General features: G+C 35.6%; 1 protein-coding gene across 1 annotated transcript in view; it reads right to left on the bottom strand.

Annotated features, from left to right (window-relative positions):
- The window catches only part of CASK (calcium/calmodulin dependent serine protein kinase), a 440,529-nt gene that overhangs the window by 36,332 nt on the left and 380,942 nt on the right, over window positions 1–23,255 (bottom strand). The window contains 7 exon segments of the mRNA XM_043998513.1: window positions 4,117–4,232; window positions 6,927–7,123; window positions 9,365–9,400; window positions 10,793–10,861; window positions 13,423–13,491; window positions 15,478–15,563; window positions 20,965–21,043. Coding sequence (XP_043854448.1) covers window positions 4,117–4,232; window positions 6,927–7,123; window positions 9,365–9,400; window positions 10,793–10,861; window positions 13,423–13,491; window positions 15,478–15,563; window positions 20,965–21,043 — 652 coding nt within the window.

Raw genomic sequence — 23,255 nt, 5'->3', positions numbered from 1 at the left:
ATCATGTAATGGGAACCTGGAGGCAGCTCTTGAGTGGTGTGCCATTGGCCTATTCATAGTTTGCATCATTGATTTGATGAAACAGAAGACAAATTTAATAGAGGTGGAAGGATTGGCCTAATATGCTGAATGGCAGAATCAATATTCTGGAGTAGAATACTAGGGCAACAGTCAGAAACAAAAATTTAATAAAGGCAAGATATACATTTATGCATGTAGGGAAAAATTCATTATATGCACAATTATAGAGATCTGGCTTAAGTGGCAATTTTGAAATCTGGAGTTCTGCTAAAAAATATCTAGGGATTTAATTGACTACAAACAATATAAGACAACAGTCTGACATAGGTGCCCCCAAGGCCAGATCAATCTTAGGCTAAATCAATTTAAGTATAGGATATAAGGGTATAACAATGGTAAGAGCACACTTAGAGTATTATCTTCATTTTTAGATGATACACATTTCAGTAAGGAATTGGACAAATTGGTATACAATTTGAGGAGGGTGTCAAGATGGTGAAATGCCTCAAAACCACCTCTGGAGGTAACATTTAAAATCTTTTGAGATGAGAAAACTTAGAGGGACATGACAGTTGTCCTTTAATATTTTAAAAAGCTATTACTTGGGATGGAGTGAAGTTAGATGGCTTATGAGGTCCTTCCCAGCAACAGATCAATGATTCTATAAAATCCTAGAACATGGCTAATGTGGAACTATGTTTTACATAATTTTACATGTATGATTCATATATTGCTTGCATTCTTAATGAGTAGGGGAGAGGCTGGAGGGAAGAAAATAATTAAAAACAAAAAAGAATGTTTAAAAATAATAAATTTTTAAAAAGGAGAAGAAAAAGAGAAGGAAGAGGAGAAGAAAAAGAAGAAGAAAAAGATGGAACAAAGAGGAGGAGATAGAAATCTACAAAGCTCCACAGGGATCAATGGTCAATGGGTAGGAGTTATAGGGAAATAGATTTTTAATATAACCTTCTAATAGTTAAGATATTCAGCAATGAAGTGGGAGGCCTTGTGAGGGAATGAATTCTTTATCAAAGGAGTATTAATAGCTTACATTTCCTCACCTAAGAGGCAGTGTAATTAATGTCTGTTTTATAAATGAGGAAACAGGCTAATATTAAATGACTTTTCAGAGTCATAGAGTTATTTGTTCAGTATACATGTCTTTAGGAGTCTTAAGCCACACATTAATTTAGAAAAGCACACATTAACACTATATATAAGTCATATTTAAAAATCTGTTATAACATTTCTCAATTACATTTTCATCTGGCTCAGGATGCATTTGGGAGTTTCGCAGGCTTTAAGTAGGGCACCTTTGTTCTATACCATTTTGTTTCATGTGAAAACAATGTTCTTCCAAAATTTGGATGAGTGCAAACACTGTATTTTACAAAGAGGTTCAAGACAATGATTCCTGGGTTGCAGTCTGAAGATCAGGGCCTAAAATTTTGGCTCTGTTACCTACTAAATCCATTATCTTGGGCAAGTCATTAAACTGCTTTTGGCCTCAGGTCTCCAAATTTACAAAATAAAAGGGTTGTATTATATGATCTCCAAGGTCCTTTGCAACTTTAAACCTTGATCCGAACTGATCCTATTGCATGCAGACACACACCCCCAAGTTTTCTAATCTATAAAATGGGGTATGTTTATCTCATCTTCTTTGCCAATTTCATAAGATTGTTTGGAGGACCAGATTCAGATAGTGTACAGCTCACTTTTATAATGTGTTTAAATTTTACAAAACACTTTCCTCAAGACAATCTTGTGAAATAGAGCAAGTATTTTCCCCATTTTATAAACAAGGAAACTGAGATTCAGAGAATTTGTGGTTTGCTCAAGGTCACACAGATAGTAAATGGCATATATGGAAGTACATCACAGATCTTCTGCTGCCAAGTCTTTCCAATAAAGTGCTAGACAAATTTAAGTTATTATCATTATGCTTACTGAGTATTATGTTGGATTAGATAGCTGAAAGGTACCTTTTAAATGAGATCATATTATTCTTTAATAATCTATAATTAAAAAAGAAAATCCTCAGCAAAAGAATAGTCTCATACATTTTATTCTTTGAGACTCAACATAACCTTGGTTCTGGATTTGTTGTGTTTTTCTCTCTCTTTTTTCCCCCAGGGCAATGGGGGTTAAGTGACTTGCCCAGGGTCACACAACTAGTAAGTGTCAAGTGTCTGAGGCCGAATTTGAACTCAGGTCCTCCTGAATCCAGGGCTGATGCTTTATCCACTGCGCCACCTAGCTGTCCCCCTTGGTTCTGGATTTGAAGGTGTTTTTCTGTCACCATCATTTCCCTGGGGCCTTTAGGAGAGTCATCTATTTTCGAGGCGTAAGGAAAGGTGTCTCTACTCTCTTATCAGGAGAAGATCACTAGGGAAGAAGTTAGTAAACACTGGAAGGCAACCACAGGAGGAAGGGAAAGTTTCTGGTTGGTGTTTTATTTGTCTTTTATTAATTGTGTGAATTGAGGGTGAACTGACAATGAGAACTAATAATGTCCTTGCTTTCTTAATTAATCACAATGCTAATTTAATAGATTTTTGCATTTAAATTGTTTTTAAGAATTAGATTGTAACCTTAAAAAATTACTGATTTCAAAACTGCCCCTTGCAAACTGGTAAAAAGTCTATGAAAATAGATTTAAGCAATGATCACTGGTAGTTTGGATCAAGTATTCCACTGAAACAAACTGAGTTTTTGATTCTTTAGGACCACAACTGACACTACTCAAATACTTAAAATAAAGAGGGACTAGATTACACTCGTTTTGTTCTTGTAATATTGCCATCTAATATAAAGCAATCAGATCCAAGGTAGCAACTTATGCTTTGTATGCAGCAGTTGCATTCAATCATATTATCAGGAAGACTCACACACCCAGCTCAAAGTAGCTGCTTAATAAATGGTGAATTGAATTGTTGAAAATAAAAATCAATGCAGGGTAGCTAAAGTGAAGGAAAAAAACTTCAAATTTCAAATTAAATTGTGAAGGCATACCTATTACACACAGTATTCCCAATGGTCATTGTTGATTTCTGAATAAGAAATGAGCTATTAAGAATTATTAATAATTTTCCTTGCTGGAAAAGTATTAAGGGAACAACAATATAATTCATATCCCATTAGGTGCCAGAAACACTGTACTCTTTCTGTTTGGAAAAGGATTATTGAATTCACTTAGGTTTTACATTTACATTTATACATTTGGTATGTAGGACTATTTCTGAAACCTTGGGAAAAAACCTTATATCAACATCAATTTCTCATAACAATTTTCTTATTATAAAGGATTATTAACAAACAATAAGTACTGAAAATAAAATAAATTTCATTCTTTATGTCATTTTGCACTTTCTTTGTCAGTGTTAAATTACTGTGTAACAACCAAACACATTTGTTTTAGTTGAAGATCTGGACACATATATATGTTTTAAGAAGTTGAATGTTTCATCTAATTATATATAATAGATAACTGCTATAGTGAAGGGAAGGCTTGGAAAGTACTCTAGTATTCCTTAAAGCAATGAAAGACTACAGAAAAACAAGTCAATTTATACAATCTGCTTAAAAAAAGGTACACCTGCTCAATATGCTTTCAAAATGGAAACCAAACTCTCTGGGGCATAAGATTAGACATTGTGGAGCTCCCTTTCTCTCATGCACAATAAGTATTCCAACATAATTAAAGGACAAGAGTGGTCTATGGAGAAGAACCAGGAGGCTGGCAAGCTAAAAGAATAGCTTCATTAAAAGGACCATTTCTAAGAAGGAGGCTAATCTGAAAGGAAGGGTTCAGACTACTACATTTATGTGGCTGTGGTGAAGTTTCCTTAACATTTACAAAGAATATGACTAACTGCTGTGATACCCCCCTTACACAAAGTGGTATTTTTATTCAGTGAAGATGAGACTTTTCCAAATAATTGGAAAATACAAGTGGACACAAAGTTTTCTGAAAAATGGCCTAAAATCCCAAATAAGACATTTTAGTTATCTGGGCTGGGATTCAAAAATGCTATTTAATCTGGATAAAGTGATGTTTGACACAATTTTAGTGATAACTACACTCTTTCCTACCTGCATTGTGCTTTGCTAAATATTTATCTTTGTATTGCTTCTTCTTCTTTCCAAACCAAGTACAGCTAGCTTGCTGCTCCTGTTTGGTCTTCTCCATGGCAATACAAGCTACTCTCCTGGCACAGAAAGAGAAAGAAAATTTAGCATATGGGTTTATCTGGGCATAAGCATTGTTGCTTTACTTAAGGGACATATGATATGCTGCTGTTTATTTTCCACATAAAATAAAATTAAAACTAATAATAACTTAGTCGTAGAATCAAGTGTCTTACCTATAGTTCAAATAATCCAAAAATAATTTAGAAGGTCTAAGATGTATTCTATGGAAATTTCCTAATTATATTTTTAGCTTAGGCTAATAATAAAACAAGTATGAATTTCCTCTGGAAGAGAGAGCACAAAGTATGTGTTATAACATGGGGAATCACACATGATTTGGAACAAAAACTTCCTTTAACTTATCCATGAAGTGGCTAACTGTGAATTAATTATATTCTGTTAGAGTTCTTGGCATGTTAACATGTCATTGATGTAAGCATTGGTATTTTTTCTACATATTGAGCTTGTGGGACCAATTGCATTTCAGCAAAACCTAAAGAATTACATGTTTACTTGAAGGCCTGGACCATCTATGAAGGGTTCTATAAGTTATTTCTAGAGTGTGGCTCACGAACTCCAAGTTTTCAGTCCTTGAGTCCTTTAAGAAATCAGATTTAGATTCCAGAAGAAATGGCTCACACCTCCAACACATTTATAAAGTACTGTATGGTTTGGGCTTATGCTATCTCTTAAACATGGGATGTTTCTATAATATGAAATCCCTTTGAAAGAAAAATATACACAGGGATATACTTAAAAATAACAATAATTATGGTCCACAGTCAAGATTTTTTTGGGAAAAAGGGTGGGCCTTCATTTGGATCCACAGTTGCTTGGCCTTAAGGGTAACTAAACACTTGCTCATTAGGTTATAGTTATGCTAATCATATAATCAGCAATTTCTATTCCCCATCTGTATTGAAAATAAGAACACCATACATGGATCTTCTCTATAGTATTAAAAAAAATCCAAACCCTAACGTTTTATTGTATAATACATGTAACATTTATGCTTTAACAGAGTTTCCAAATGGCAAAGTGTTCCTTACATAGTGTCATTATCTGAGATTGCTTTTCTTTAATTATTCTTTAAACTCTACCTCAAAAGCAAACATGTTAGCAGAACCCAAACAGGCCTTGTTTGAGGCTTTAAGAAAAAAGATTTTGTGCAACTATAAACTATTATCATTAATGAATGTAGTTATCAAGACACTTAAAATACTTATAACATTGTTTAGGTGAATGATGTGATTGACAGAAAAATGTTTATAGAATCCACAGAATGATTTATTATGCTTATGATATGACACTGAAAATATTTCATAAATGTAGGTAGCAGTAATAACATGACTAACATGACCAATTAGAAACCATGTTCCTAGATACCATGATTTCACATGTATATTCTCACAAGTATTAGCTGCTCATTATTACCACTACATTTGACTGTAAGAAGTCTTTAAGGTCAGATTCACATGACAGAGAAAGTGAAGAGTTGTTCAATTACCTGGGGACCACAATACTGTCAAATAAACCAACCCATCAAAAAACTAGGAGCACTCCTCTAGCTTGTGACTAGACTTGGATCAAGTAGAGCTGGAGGTGATTAAAGAATTAGGAGCAGACCTCTTTGCAACAGCTTAGACATGCTCATACAGTTGTCTTAGGCAAGTATCAAAAGGTTTGAATGTTTTTAGAAGGAGGACACTGAGAAAGACTAATTATCTCTTTATTTGCAACTCCTGGCAGAGTGCAGCAGGACAAATGCAGGTAAAGCTACTAGCATTTTCCAGACACTTGAACAAGTTAATGTACACTACATAAATAGCTAACAATGCTAACAACAGATCATATGTGTAGTCTGCAAGTTATCTTGTCAGTATCTTTCTTTTGCAGAGGTTCAGAATCTATAAAAACTAAAAATTAACTTAGCTCATTCAGCTCTTCACCATCTATAATTTTAATACTTTTCAATACAAAACATTTTTTGAGAAAACTGGTAGGTACAAAGAAAATAATTTTTATTATTCTGAAGGCAAATCATATTTTTAACCAAAACACTTTTTTTGTTTGTTTGTTTTTGGTGAGGAATTTGGGGTTAAGTGACTTGCCCAGGGTCACACAGCTAATAAGTGTCAATCCTCTGAAGCTGGATTTGAACTCAGGTACTCCTGACTCCAGGGCCGGTGCTCTATCCACTGTGCCACCTAGCTGCCCCCAAAACATTTTAGGCATGACTTAAACTCAATGAATGTGTTTTTTTTTAATGAGGAGGAACAGGAAATGGAAGAAGCAGTGTATAATTTCAGGGTCTATAAGTTGTCAAAAAAATTCGGGGCAGCTAGGTGGCGCAGTGGATAGAGCACCGGCCCTGGAGTCAAGAGTACCTGAGTTCAAATCCGACCTCAGACACTTAACACTTATTAGCTGTGTGACCCTGGGCAAGTCACTTAACCCCAACTGCCTCACTAAAAAAAAAAAAATTATAAAAAAAATTCTAAGATAGTCATAAAAATGATGAATTCTCCAACTGATCTGTACGGAACTGATATGATGCTGCAGATCTGGATTCCTTAAATTCCTAACCTGAATCTTTTTTGGCCAGTGAGGAAAAGTACATATGATCATACATGTTATAAAATAAAACAAATTTATAAAGGGGGTCAAAAGTGAAACACATGGTTTTCTTTGAACAGAAAACAAAAGCATACCATTCTTGAAGTTCAGGAGAAGGAATGAGACCTGCGGTACCATTTTTAGAGTTCTCCAGTTTACCCTGCCACCAATTGTGGTCATCCTTACTAATAATCTGGATAATGTCACCGACTCTAAATCGGATACCAGCTTCCTTGCAGGGTATGAGGTCATCCTTTGCTGGGTCATATTCAAATTGTGCTCTTACATAGATCTACAAAATAAGATTTTGTAAGAAAGGGTGCCATAGCATATTCTTCTAGTAAGCACATAACACTTAAAAACAACAACAACAACAACAACAAAACTAAAATGATGAAAGCAAAAACGACATGAAAATGAATAACAGAAAACATCTTAAAACCAGAAATTAAGTGACACTATTGTAATATGGATGATCAAGACCTGATTACCCCTATTATGTTATCTTTAATATCCAAAAGTTTCTAAAACTTGCAAAATTTAAACTTTCTCAGTTTAATGCTGCTAATACTTTTTATAAACATCTAATCATTCAGGATTAATGAAAATTTGCCTTTATTGAAAATTTAATTTATGCATTACCCTTACTTAACAGGATAAGTCTTTAGGTATGGGGAAAAGTATTTTTAAATGGTTAGAAGGATTTTTAATGTTTAGTATTAAATCTGCCATTTTAAAAGCCTAAATATATTTTAATGATACTTATATTAAAACAAATAATAACATTCCTTAGCAGTACTCATTTTACCCTTATACTCTGATGTGCAACTTATCCAACAAAGTAGCAAGAATTTTATGCTATAACCACATTGGAATTGGAAGTGTTTCCAAAAACTCAAGTTAAACATAAATGCAATTCAAGGAGCAAGTCCTTCTGGTGAGTATTTTACTTTTTGTACCAATGTAGCCTCTGAAGTATTCCTTAGGCTATAAGGCTCAAGAGCTAAATTTCTGATTCAGGGAGAAACAGTGGAGGGTAGCATAATACTGTGGAAAATGGGACTGACATGGAGTGCTAACCCTAATTTTGAATCCTGAATGTGCAACTTATTATTTGTATCACCTTGGACAAGTCACGTACCCTTCTTGGGTCTTGATTTCATTATCTGTAAAAAGAGGGTGCTATATAGTATTACTTCTAAGGTGATTTATAAGATGGGTAGATTTGTCTAGTGAACTCTGTTAAATCAAATAGACAACACACGGATAATATTTTAGAAATGGAAAAAAAATAAAAGGAATTTCTGTTGTTTAGTTGTTTCAGTTGTGTTCAACTCTCTGTGACCCCATCTTGGCAAATATACTGGAGTGGTTTGCCGTTTCTTTCCAAGCTCATTTCATAGATGAGGAATCTAAGCCAAAAGAATAAGTGACTTGCCCAGGGTCACACAGGTGTCTGAGCCCAGATTCAAGGGAAGATGAGTCTTTCTAACTCCGGGCCTAGTACTCCATCTCCTGTGGCACCTAGCTGCTCTAACCATTGTAATTATATAGTTGGCATATGACAAAAGTGTGCAATGACAATTTTTCCCTAGCATTGTTAAAAAGCAAGTACTTCAAGTTTGGAAACAGATTAATTAGAAAAGGAATTAATTAGATAAATTCTGGGACTCAAGTACTGATAAAACTACTGTTTCAGGATTTTTTATTAACAGTTCAATTTCAGAGCATTTTATTAAGAAGATAAAGTCTTTAAAATATTTTTATAATTCAATTATTTATTACTAAATTTCAAATGAAAATCCAACAAAGCTATAACTTGGGTAATGACACCAAAATGTTAATGGTTAGGTCACAATAAAACCAATCTGACTATTTCATGATTTATAAAAGTTTGATTTTCAGAATTTCAGCCTGTACAAAAAGCCAAACTCTGTATTTGTATTTAAAACTCTGTGTTCTTCTAAGTATGGCAACCTGAAAGTGGTTTTCTTGGTGGTAAGCACTAGGAAGGGCACTTAACTCAGTATTTTGGGCATTTGTTATGATTGTAAAACTGGGATGTCTGCATTCTTCATTTTATTTTCAATTTATACAGGGCTTTTTAAAACCTCCTTTGAAACTTAAGAAAACAACTTTTAGGTTTCAATCAATTAATACTTTAACAATGTCACCCCCCCCCACCCCCATTTAGTGTTTTAGGTCTTATACTTTGTTTACCACTAGATTCAAACAAAGGGTTTAGTTTCATTTTCACCTCAAAAGACAATATATAAGGCTGAATTAAGTCTTAATCAGAAATACCAAATGTCAGGTTGAAATTACAATAATGGTCACTATTACATATATGTACATTAAAAAAAATTCATGTAAAGAATTAGTCACGTATAATGTGTTAAATGAAATGACACCAGCTTTTAAAGCTTAAATGTTATAGACCAATACGCAAAGGATATGGGATGGAAAAGAATAAGAAGGGACTGGCTATTAGAAACTAAGTTTAGAAAAGTTTCTACAGAGGATGTCTATTCACCTGTCGTCCTTTTGGTTGGGTAGTTGATGGCAAGTCCTGTAGAATAAAGCCAACCCAGGTGAAAATTTTTCATTTTACTTTTCAAGAGCACAAGGCAATTTGTGTGTTCTGTTAGTTATAAAATGGTAAAACATAAGCCAGATTTATATTTTAAATATGAAGTCTTTCTCAGAAACACTTTATTTAATGAAGAAATAAAACCCAGGCCATTTAGCAGCAAGCTGAAGAAAGCAGGTAAGTTTAAGCAGACAGAAAATGTGCTTTTAGGAAAAATTCAGCATCTTCAACACAAAAGCACCTGCAACTGAAATTCCACCTCCCCCCTTTTAATAAAAATTAAAAAATAAGAAATAAAAGAAAAGATTATTGCCCTTTTCAACTCAGTAATGGTGATCTATTGGATTTTAAGAAGATTCAACAGCTACATCAATTTTTATAATCTGAAAACTATTAAATATTAGATGTGTCATGAATTATCACATAGCTTATGTCTATTTTTAAAGTCCAAAAAAGGTTGACAAAATTTTAATTATCTTCCATAATTCTATTTTTTCACAATGCCTTAATATGAGGACTATGCAACTAAGATTATTTCTAAATTGTCATTTTACATTTTATTTGCAAATTTTATGTTGTCGAAATATCTGAGGACATTTAAACTACATTACTGGAGTGCTAAGTAAGTATTCAGAACTTGATGAGCGGTAGGTGTTGCCACCTAAAATTATTGCATACCTTAAAGTACTTAAATAGGTTTAAGAATAAAAACCATTCAAGATTTTATAACTTTTTAAATAAAAGAAACACTAAAATTTATAGTGTTTCTGTACCCCAAGTACAGAAGTACTTTGTGTTAAAGATGTGATGATAGCTTGGTTTGTGCAATCTGAAGCCAACTCCTTTTGCTTTTCATATCCAGGCAAGGCTCATAGTTCACAAAAATTGTGCACGTACCACAGCAGCAGAGGGCACACCAATTCGTAAACTTAGATAGCGGAAACTAATACACATTGTGAATTATCTTTCAAAGCATAAAACTTCAAAATATGAGAATACCCAAAAATGTCTGCTCTGCAATGTACTTGTTTTTTTACTCATTTAAAAAAATAAAAAAATGAAAAAGCCTTTGCATAGGTTTCAGAAAAGTAATACTGGGGGTAGGCTGGGAACATTTTTGGAACGTCTACAACTGGGGTGCATTATACTTCTTTGACTTTAGCTCATTACAGATAGTCTTTTTGTTTGTTTGTTTAAATTAGAAGAAATTAATGAAACATTTTTCCAGGAGAAAACCATATTGGAGTTGTTGTGGCCCTTATATATCAGCAGAAGGACAATATTCCCACTGAACACATATGACTAGAACAGTGAGCAGGTGAGCACCAACAAAACGTTCACACTTTTGCTGTGTGTAACTAGAGGTCTTACCGAAACAGAATTGTTGGTGCTGCTATGACCATTAGCTGGGGACTGTCTGGAGGTAGAGGGGGAATCTCTCTGAAATAAGACACAAGGTTCATTAACACAACACTATCACAGGAGCACAGATATTTACATGAACAGTTACAACCACAACCTGACAACCATTTTGGGAAAATTTTATCTATAGCATTTCCACACAGATTTGCATAGTTCCATAGAAACATGGACTGATGTTGCAAAAATGAAGATTACAAATCTTTCAAGTAAATGAAGACCTCATTCATTAACCCAATCGTTTTATTCTTTGAAATTCTGTAACATTAATTTTCTTAACAATACCCAGGAAAGTGACAGAGATTATAATCCCAAAAAGCACAATTGAAAAGCAAGCCTTGGGGCGGCTAGGTGGCGCAGTGGATAAAGAACCGGCCTTGGATTCAGGAGTACCTGAGTTCAAATCCGGCCTCAGACACTTGACTTACTAGCTGTGTGACCCTGGGCAAGTCACTTAACCCCCATTGCCCAGCAAAAAAAAAAAAAGAAAAGCAAGCCTAACTGTATGACTGCTGTCCTAAGGATGTTAAATATGATGAGTGAATGCGTTAAGGACTCTGCATGAGTATTTCTGAATTTTGAGATCCTTCAAGTGTCAAGGAATGCCGACTCCTGAAAAAGTTCTGAACTTGCAAAATATTGGCAATATTTCAACTTGCTCAAACATAATGCTAACTTTTATGAGTAAATAAAGCTAAAGAGAAATAGGAGCACTCTTTAAGAAATTAACATATTGATTAATACCTCCAGGTGTAGTAAAGTGCTCAACTGTTGCTAAAGTAAAATTCACCTAGGTCAAAACTTCCTGGTCCTACTGATCACACTTAAAATCAAAGTTATCACACTTACAATTATTCTCAGGCCCTTTCCCATCCATTTTACAGACACTGGTTTCCTTGGAAACCAAATGAAAGAGGAGAGAACAAAGAAAGTGGAGAAAAAGCTCACTGAATAAATCCAATTTTGTGAGCAGTTTTATGCTCTCATCAATGAAAAGTTAGTGTATTTCATATTTGAGAATATTTCAAAGGTCATTTCTGTCACTTTTTTTTTTTTAAAGGGAGAAGTACCAAATTCCTTGACAGACATAAATACTACAAAATTACTCTGTGTGTGTGTGTGTGTGTGTGTGTGTGTGTGTGTGTGTAGGTGGTGGCAGGGTAGAGAAGCTGTGTACCAAAAGGGATGGGTCTCTAAGTAAGACACCTTTTTTCTTATAGGTCCAGAATTTAAATTTATGACACCTATTGTTGCATCCCAATGGTAATGGATATAAAACTCCCAAATTTTGATCATGTTATGGTGCCAACTAAAAGTATCTTTTCATGAACATTTTATCTTCTTTAGAAGATTTACAATTACTAGTATTTTCACCTTTTCCCACCCACCCGTATTATTTTAATCTGAAAACCAAATTTTACATAAAATCCTGGATTTGTTTTTAATCTTTGAGGATACACCTTTAATTGAAGTTCCAAGAGCAGCCACCATGAGGAGCTCAAGACTTAATATGGCAGAACCTATATCTGCTATTAATAAATTTTCTGCTCACTGTGTTTATGGCTCACTAAAATCTATAGGAAAAAGATACACTCAATATACAATTCTTTCTAGATACTTTGGAGCAAAATATTAAGTCTTTTGACATTTTTCTTCTGTAATTTATAGGATTTAATAGAAAAGAACATAAATAACATATTATTCCCTCAAATTCCCATATACAAATTCAGTTTTCCAAATAACTTCCAATAAGTTGACCACTAAAAAATATACCAATGTACATATATATTTACAAATTTTAAAAAATCCCAGCATGAAGGAGTATTAATTAAACTAAATGAATGTGTAATATGGAAAGATTGGTATCATTTACATAATTTAAGTCAGCCTGTATTCCTAAATATGAAAAACATCCTGTCTAAAAGCCAAGCTTTTCATTTTATTCAATAATTAGACTAAAACATCATACATGGGAACTACTTCAGCAAATTTAATTTTCCATAAGCATCATAAAACTAACTTTTAACAAATCTACAAAAGGACTATCTATCTTTCTTTTAATAGTTTTAAGTCATCAATTCAGCATTATATATGTAAACTATTCAGTAAGAATTGTCACAAATAAGTAAAGCTCCCTAAACTGAAACAGGATCTCAAGTAGACTTACACATTTCAAGATCACTTCTCATGTTCTTGGAAAGAAGAACTTTATGAGATTACTTAACAAGGAAGTGAAAAGTTCTTCCTGGAAATATCACTGCAATTATGATCTTAGCTCTTTCTCTGAGAATCTATCTTTTCTTCCATAAGCACCAAATCATTACATAAGGACTTTCTCCCTTTAGTTTAGATTTTGGGTTGCAAAGCATTAGTCAAAGTGCTGACGAAATCCATATGGAGCCTGCACTGAGTAGTCAGGTGGGACCCACTCCTCTGTTCCGTTATCTTTGTTGTAAAATTGGTGTGCGTGATCTAACAGCACAGGCAGAAACAATTTTCCAGAAAGCAATAACATTCAGCCATCAGCAGGCAGTTAGTTACAGGACTGAAAAGAAATGGGAATGGTTCATTAGGTTCATTACCTCACAGGATGAAGATTGAGTGCGGTAACTTGGCACAATCTTGAAGGTAATACTCCCCCGCATTTCCCTCTGGAAAATAAAGGGTGTTTTTTTTTTCTTTAAAGATGAATGTTGCAGGAAAACAATCATCCTAATAAACTATTTAACATTTGTGAGATAGTCAATGAAGGCCTCAACATAGATTATAGTTGCATTCTATAATAAAAAATGGAGTGGTGAAAAACTCTAGTTTACATTGTATCCTATGAACATAAAAACAGGTTTTATGTTAACAAGAGCTGGTAAAGAGAGAGTTCTTAAACTCACAGTCAGTTTCTTGGAAAATGCCCTCAAATGATTTAAGTAAAATTTGATTTCTTCAGAGAAACAGTGATGTGATAGGTTACACTTTTTTGGGGGGGGGAGGGGGCGGGGCAATGACTTGCCCAGGGTCACACGTGTGAGCTAGTAAGTGCCAAGTGTCTGAGGCCGCATTTTTGAACTCAGGTCCTCCTGAATTCAGGGCTGGTGCTTTATCCACTGTGCTACCTAGCTGCCCCAGGAGGTTACATTCAACTAATTTTATAGAAATGATCCAAAATGCCAGACCTAATCAGCTGTAGACACTTGTTAGTATTAAAACTTAAAAAAAGCATAATACAATGGTCATAAGGGAACTAATCACATAAAATTTCATTTAATGTGCTATAGCAATAATTCACTGTATAATATTTTTATTTCACTTTTTGATTATTCCTGACATTCCTACAATAATGAATCAAGTGAAGGAATGTCATCATGAAAGGACTAGGGGGAGGGATGGTGTATGATTTTAAGTAGAGCTGGAAAGATAAGGCCATTTGATAGCTTTTAAAGAAACTGATCTGGGACTCTGACACTCTCTCTCCCTCTCATATAAACTTTGAGTATGGATAGCTAAAGATGAAGTTTACCTTACCCCTTGCCTGACAGAGTACTCAGACTTCTTGCTGTGATCCAGCAGCCTATATAACCAATTCGGTTAGTCAATAGGCATTTACTAAGCATTTACTATGTGTCAGGCACTGTTCTGAGCAGAGGGGATACAAAGCAAGGTTAACCACATATTTCCTGCATTTAAGAAGCCAACACTGGAAGGCAGCATGGCATAACTATATAAATAAGATCTATTCAGGGCAAATGGAAGGTAACCTCAGAGGAAAGGCAGTAGGACTATGACTGGGGTGGAGAGGGATGATAGTGGTAGAGGTAGAGAGGGGGCTAGGAAAGGCCTTCTGCAGCAGGGATTTGAGCTAAGTCTTAAAGGAAGCCAGGAAGCAGAGCATTCCCGCTGAGTTGTGAGTTGGAGCTTCACATATAAGGAACAGTAATATATAAATGTTTATGTATATGTGTGTATAACATATAAAGCCAGTGGAGAATACAAGGAGGGGGCTAAAGTGTAAGAAGACTGGAAAGGAAGGAAGGGGCAGAGTTGTGAATGGCTTTAAATTTAAATAGAGGATTTTATATTTGATCCAGGCAGTAGAAGGAAGCCATTGGACTTTGCTGAGTAGGGGGATGACATGGTCAGACTGGAGGATGGGTGGAGGATAGACTGGATCGGGGAGACTTAAGGCAGGGAGAACAACCAAGAAGCTACTCTAATAGTTCAGGTATAAGGTGATGAGGTCTTTTTCTGGATTGGCTTCTATGTGAGCATGCAAGACCTAATCATTAATCTAGCTAATCATAAAGGAGATTTTCTATAATGTTCATGGCAGGAAAATGGAGTATAATAAATAATTAATTTATAAGCACAATAGATTGACAAAGTCGTCCTTACATATCTGTTCAGCAAAACAAGGATGCAGAGGGAATATTGAGGACAAAAATTTTCACAAAGAATAAATGTTTCTACATTCTCTTAGATGAGAATCATTTATCAAATATCTGTTGATATGAAAGTCAAAGTCCATATTAATAAAGCTATCAGAGATACTTTGTAAGTAAAAAGAAAATATGATTTTGTGAATTTGAAAATAATCTTCCCACCTCCCTGCCCTCAATCTTAGAATAGATTAATTATTTACTTACAAGCATTTTTTGCAGCTGTTCCACTGTTTGGTTTGCTACACTGATGCCATTTATTTCTCGAATTTCATCACCTACATGAAGTGTACCTAAGGAGTTAAAAATGTTAATTATTATTTGATTAAGACAAAAAGGCATGCCTTTATAGTAAAAATTTAATTTAAATCAAAAAAGGAAATGAAAACATTAAAATATCAAAGGAAAGTATTTTAGAAAGAGACTCAAATTTGTCTTTAGTAAAAATGAGAGGCACTGTGACAATAATAGCTAGCTAGTGTTGGAATCAAGGAGACGTAGATTCAAATTAGGCTTTTGACACATACTAGCTGTATGACTGGATAAATAACTGCTCAAACAAATAATTAAATAATTGATTAAACTCGTGTTATCCCAGGCAACTTAGTTGAAAACTATAGGTTGCAGAGTAGTGTTGATTTGCATTGGTAGAGGGAATTTTCTCAATGAGAATTACCTATGCCAATGAAATAATAGATTCATTTAAAAAATTAGGTGTAGAAAATACTTGAACTTAGGCAAGAAATATCTATTTATAGGTTCTTAAAAGTAAACCAAAGTATAGTCAACTCTGTCATTTAGCATTAAGTATTCTATTTAATCAAATAATCTGGTGACATGATAGATAATGACATTAAAGAAGAGCCATCACTATCTGTTTTGCCTTTGTATCCTAAGAACCACTGGATCTTTCCATCTGATTTGAAGGTGAAACCTCCCATGTGTGTGTTGTCTCTACTGTTAAGACAGTGAAACTGGCTTACTTTTCTATTTGTATCCCTTGGTACAGTACTTTGCACACAGTAAATGAGTAATCGGGTAATTACTGTATCTGTGTAGCTCAAAAGACATCTCCCATGCTACCCTTACACTCTCATTTCTACCCAATAGTACCCTAGCCCTCCCCAGTCTTCCCCAAACCTCTTATTCTTTTGGAACCTTTGATCCTATCATTAATAAGTTGCCATACATTCTGGAGCGCTATATTTTATCAGACTTTTCTCACCTTCTGATGCTCATGGAAATCTTGCTAGGTTCAGAAGATATCTCACCCCTTGCCACTTTTTTCAGAGCTGGCTACTTCTTCTCACCTGTTGATATTCCCCATAACCACTATCCAACTCCACAATGAGCTAGAAGTCAGGCAATTCCTTGCTCCTAATTGCTACTTCAAAACCTTCATTCAGTCACTATCACTCATCAGCTTCTTTTGAGTGTCACTCAGTCTGTCTTCATATTTCTACATCATATAGCTCATATCCTTGTTGCTATCACCTAATGACTTCCATATCACCATTCCCTCCTTTCCCAAGGAATTCATTAAGGATCCAAGAACATACTACACCTCTTCCCCCATCTGATCTCTCCCCTCATATTTTGGTATTTTCAATTTTTAAATGAAATTCAACAAACATTTATTAAGCATCAGTCAGTAAATGTTTGTTAAGCACCAAGTATATGTCAGGCCCTGTACTAAGCACCAAAGATACAAAGAGAGGCAGAAGACAGTTCCTGTTCTCAAGAAATTTCCTATCCTCGACACTGCAGAAAAAAGGACTGTTCACTGCCAGGTCCTTCTTCTCTGCTCCAGATCACAAAACTTCTACCATCTTCCAAATTCCATTCCTTTGCTCCAGGCTCAGTAACCTTTCTTCCTTTGAAAATACTCAATCCATATCTACCATCCAATCAAAATTCTGGTAGCTGTTGTCTACTAACCTCCATTATATTCTCTTCCCTTCCTCAATGAATTCAGTGCCTTGCTTAGAGCAACTCTTTCCTACCCAACTCCTGTCCTCACACTGGGGGACTTCCAACATAGATACTGATACTCCCTCAAATGCCTTAGCCTCCCGTGACTTTCACCTTCACCCTACCTCAGCTACACAGAAATGGTCACACCCTGGATCTAGCCTTCACTTGCAGTGCTCCATTTCCATATTCATGAACTCTGAAATTCCTTTACTTAATAACAATCTGTTATCATTCTATCTTTTCCTCTGCCTTCCAACCTCAAACCTGATTCTTCATCCTGCAATTTCTAATCCTTCATCTCCTCCATTCTTTCCTAGGCCATCACCATTGGAGAGCACTGTCTACACTCTTCCCTTCCCTTTCAACCTCTTGTTGAATCAATTTAATCCTACACTATCCTTTTCTCTAGAGACACCTGCCCCCATATCCTATTACTGATCTTGCCTTGGCCTTAGGTTACTCCCACCATCTGTTGTCTTGCCTACAATTCACGTGCTACTGATCAAAGCTAGAGAAAAATCAGGGAACTGGGCCAACAGGGTACAGGACAAATTTATATTACATAATTTCATCCATATGTCTTCCCAATCAACATTATCTCACTCACCACAGCATCTTTCCCAAACCTTTTCATGTCTTCAAACCTCCCAGATGAGAACCCTGACTCATATTGAGGTCACTCACCAAGAGCTCCCTCTTCTTCCTCATCTCCCATCACCTAATGCCTTCTAATACTCTCCTCCTTTAGCACTATGTCTCACAAGAAGAGTGGCTCTCCTTGCAAAGGCAAGCCTTTCTACACACAGAAATATGGTTACCCTGATAGCATATAAATTTTCTGTGGGCAGGGACTCTTCTTTTCTCTTTGTATTCCCAGTGCCTACCACAGTGCCTGGGCCATGAGGGAGGCTTAAATGCTTGTTGACTGAATGGCAGCCAGCATTCTGATCTAAAACAAAGTGTGAGATCATCAGAGTGCTAACTGACCCAAGTCTTCTCCAGCCTGAGGATGTTAAACTGAAGCAGGTTTTCCAGGACCTTTCTGGAGGTTCTTTAGCAAAAACTATTATACAGCAATGAATGCTGCTGCTGAGAAAGAATCATGCTATGAAAAACATCTCTTTACATCTCTCACATGGTTTGCCTTCAGGGAACACGGGGGGGGGGGGGGGGGGGGGGAAGAGACACTAGTGCTAAATCCTCTTTTCCTTAATAAAAAACAAAACAAAAAAACCCTCTAAACTGACAAAAATCCAGCCAGTTAGTTTATGCAGTTTCTTACATAACATAAAGGTGAGATTAGCAGCCAGAAGGAACTTAGGGAGTGACTGAGAGAAGGGCATTGGAAAGAATGACCTTGTACTTTGAGTTGAAAAGTTTTGCATTAGTTTCAGAATACCATGTAAAATTTGTCTCTTGGGGTTGTTTTGATTACAGCAGAGTCAAGCAGGCCTTACAGCAGTGTTATCATACAGAAACATTTTCAAAATTTCAAAGGTGATGACACCTTACTTGAGAGTGTTCTTAAATTTTTATTTTAACTTATTCATCTCCACATTTTCAAAAATGAGCCTTTATACTAATAGGAAAAAATATAGGAATTTAACATTTCTAAAGGCTTGCGTTCAAAAACACTTTAACAAGCTGAATGTAAGTGAAAATAAGTACCCCATGGTTGCTATTGAATACTAATACCAGAATAAGAAGTTCTAGGAAGAAAGGCGAGAAATGGGTTTATAAGTCTATTGTAATATAATGAACTGAATAAAAGTCTGCCAAGCATTTTGCTGATTTATTCATTTAAAATAATTGGCATATGCTGTATCACACATTAAGAAGAGGACTGTTAGAGCTGTGTCTTGGAAGAAAGGGGACACAAGGGGGCCAATGGAGAGACTTAATAAATGCTTGCTGACTGAATCACAGCTCGAATTCTTCCAAGTTTTGTTTTGTTTTGGCGGGGCAATGAGGGTTAAGTGACTTGCCCAGGGTCACATAGCTAGTAAGTATCAAGTGTCTGAGGCCGGATTTGAACTCGGGTCCTACTGAATACAGGGCTGGTGCTTTTTCCACTGTGCCAGCCAGTTGCCCCTAGAATTCTTCTAGAGGTAAGACTTAAGTACGTCTGGAAGCTCTCATTATATAGCTGAAGTAAAGAGGACATGCTTTTTTATCTCTAAAAACCTCAAAGGAGAATTAAATGGTTCCATGTCCTCTTTTCCTGTGGGGTGGAGATAGAAGGAAAATCAATTTGGTTCTTTGTACTTTCTTCTATGATGGCAACTAGGCGGTGCAGTGGATAGAGTACTGGGTCTGGAGTCAGGAAGACCCAACTTTCTGAGTTCAAATCCAGCCTCAGACCATTTCTAGCTGTGTGACTGTGGGCAAAGTCACTTAACCCTGTTTGCCTCAGTTCCTCATCTGTAAAATGAGCTGGAAAAAGGAAATGGGAGACCACTTTAGTGTCTTTGCCAAGAAAACCCCAAAATGGATCACGAAGAGTCAGACACAACCGAACAACAACAAACAACATAATAATACTTTCTTCTACGAGGACTCACACTTAAAAAAAAAAACCAAACAAACAGATTTGACTTGTTCAATGATCTCTGATGGGCCTAAATGAACACACAGAAGAAAGAGGTTCCAAAGTGTAGTATTCATTGGTCTTGTCCTCTATTTTCCCTCTATCAATCTGGGTTCTTTTTTGGGGGGTTACTACATTGCAAAGAGGTTAAGTCCTAGGACTGGAGGAAATTCTCCTTTTGTATGATTGTGTCTTGACCTGTAGTTTTTCTGTTTTTCTACAAAGTATAATATTGCCCATATAGTACAATGGCTCAGAACTGTGGAGGAGATAACAGCCACATTATGGACAAACTAAAGGAAACCATTTAAAATAAAGGTAGTGTCTATTTTTTTTTTTGGCCAGTTTTTATTCTGCTCACCAAATGTTCATTAATAATAGCCTAGAATTCTCTTATCTCCTTTACTGACTCGTCATTAATTATTCCATATTATTATTTTTTTATGTGTCTGATTCCTCTTATTATCTTGTAAGATATGTGAAAGCTCATAGGATCATAGACTTAGAGCTGGAAGAGACCTTGAGGTCATCCAGTATTGCCCCCTCAAGGGAGGTACTGTGTCTTACTAATCATTGTATTTCTCACAAAGCCTAGCACAATGCCCTGTGTGTAGCAGGTACTTAATGATTGTCCTTACCACCCCTGAGGCATTTCATCAATATATGCTGAGTACTGCTTAAGTGTACACAATGTGTCTTATGATAAATCTCTTATATTTGTGCCACCTTTTAATTCTGGTATTGTTATGTAAAAGATACAGCTCCAGTCAATCATTGCAGCATGGAGGGGACAATGGATTCTGGAAGGCTGATTATGACTCACAGCACAGAAATGTCAGAGAAAGAGTTGCTGCAATAAGGGCATTCATTATTTGACACATGGCATCTTCCATTAACTATGGCACAAGTGAAATGTTGAAGTAAAAATCAAGGCAGACCACGATTAGAGAAAAAAAAAATTAGTATTTTGTTAATTAAAATTTATTATTAGGACAAAAAAACTACTAAAAGAAATAGAATTAACAACTTTCTAGAAGCAGATAATTCGATTCAGTCTTTAAAAATCAGTTATTTCATATAGTATGCAGTTATAAGTTGAATCAAGACAAGAAGCACTTATGTGTCAAGATTACCTTGTCTGTGAATCATTCCCCCATGCATAATTCTTGCTACAATGCAATGGTTTAGCTCATTCATTTTCAAAGTAATTCCCTGTTGAAAAATAAAACAGAAATATAATAATTATTTGAATAAAAGCCTGACTTTTTCCAGATGAGTTATTCCTTAAAGAAAAGATACACTTAAGCTAAAAATTGGTTCTAACTTAAAAAAATGTTATCAGAAAATCCACATAATTACTATATAGTATGTTAAATATCAAATGCTAGTAAAATGTTTTAAGTATAAGAATTACTCCACTAAACTAAGGTGTATATATACAAAGGTCTTAAAATATTATATAAAAATAGTTCTAAAAATACCCTCTGCCAGAAGAGGTTATTTAATCATAACAATAATAATATCTCACTTTTATGTATAATGCTATATGGTCTATAAAGTGCTTCTTCACAACAGACCTGTAAGATAGGTAGTTTAATTATTAGACCTTTGGTTTCCTGAACTATAAAATAGAAGGCTCATATGGATGCCCTCTGAGGTTCCTTTCAGTAATAAATCTACAATTCTATGATTCAATTCTAGTCAACAAGCATTTATTGAATCACTATGGGCAAGGTACTGTATGATCCTATTTGTGTATGATTCAGTGCATGGACCTATGATCTATTTTGTAGACGAGGAGACTGATATTAGAGAAGTTATGTGACTTGATTAATGTCACAAAGCAATTAAGTGACATACAGAGCTGGGATTCAAACCAGATTTCCTGACTCAAAATCCAGTTTTCTTTCCAGGACATAAGAAAGAAAAAATAGGTTCTGTGAAAGTCAACAAAGTAGAATGATGCCATATAGGGGAAAAGATAATTCTACAGAAAAAGGTTTTTTGGGAAAAAAGCCACCCTTTACATTTTTTTAGCTTTCTATAGCTCAGGATCATATGATGAGGAGATCATACATTTCAAGACAGAAGAGGCCTTAGTATTTTTGGGGTCCAGCACCTTCATGTTACAGATGAGGAAACTGAGGCCCAGAGAGATCCTAAGATCACATAGCAAAATGGCAGGGTCAGGACTCTAAGGCTCATTATCTTACACCAAAGGCAGTGCTCTTTCCACTGTTTAACACTACTGAGAACTATAAAGATGTGTCACTGGAGCTTAACTCTGATAATCCATAAAGATAAGAGTATTCTTGAAGGTCAGCAGGAGCAAAACATAGAGCTTTCTATATCATTGAAAATTTGAATTATACATTTTTTGGGGGGTGCGGGGCAATGAGGGTTAAGTGACTTGCCCAGGGTCACACAGTTGTAAGTGTCAAGTGTCTGAGGCCAGATCTGAACTCAGGTCCTCCTGAATCCAGGGCCGGGGCTTTATCCACTGTGCCACCTAGCTGTCCCTGAATTATACATTAAAACAAACATGTCCAGTTCTCAAACTGACAGCAGCAAAGGAAAAATTCATATGCTTAAATAAGAAGAATTAATTCTACTCATACCACATTCTTTAGCCTGTTTCCCTGGCCTTTCAGCAGTTTATATCTCAGTTGAAAATACATCCAAGCTCCCTGCTAAGGGTGAGGGGGAAGAAGTGAGGAAGTGGGAAGCAGGTTTTTATTTTATTCTCAGATTTGAAATCAGACCCCGAGGTCAAGGAAATAGTCCCTAAACTGATTTCTGAATAGCTATCTCTAGAACTGTGAAAAAGGAAATACCAGTGACATTCCTACTGCTAATAGGAATAGCAGTATTAAGAAAGAATTTCTGATAATAGGATATAATAAGTGGCATCTAACACTTCCACGAAGAAGCGTTAGCTAACTATTGCCAATAACATCTTGAATATGTCGTGTTTTCCACGCAGGCCAAAAGGAACATGAGGCCATCTCATAAATTTGGTTTATCTCAGAAGTTGGTAACCTTTAATATTCCCATATTTAGAACTTTCTGCAGAGCAATCAATTTAAGAACCTAATGGGCAAACTGATAAAGGATGTAGCTTAGGTCAGCTATGAAAGATGCAGAAAATCAATTTAGGGCCTGCTGATTTTATACAAGATGGAAAAACTCATAGTGAAGAAATGCCATCCCTTATAAGGGATTGCAAATAGCCTGGAAAATGCTGAAATAACTTGAAAGAGTTCTACAGGCTGTGGCTTGAAGGAAGCAAATTCTTAAGGATTTTTTTCTGCTTCTTCTTTTATCGTTAAAATTGAGTTTCTAGGGGCAGCTAGGTGGCGCAATGGATAGAGCACCGGCCCTGGAGTCAGGAGTACCTGAGTTCAAATCCGACCTCAGACACTTA

The sequence above is a fragment of the Dromiciops gliroides genome, chromosome 3, assembly GCF_019393635.1.
Source record: "Dromiciops gliroides isolate mDroGli1 chromosome 3, mDroGli1.pri, whole genome shotgun sequence".
NCBI classification, from domain to species: Eukaryota; Metazoa; Chordata; class Mammalia; order Microbiotheria; family Microbiotheriidae; genus Dromiciops; species Dromiciops gliroides.
The sequence above is the reverse complement of the archived record's forward strand: the minus strand, read 5'-3'. Positions and strand labels throughout refer to the sequence as shown.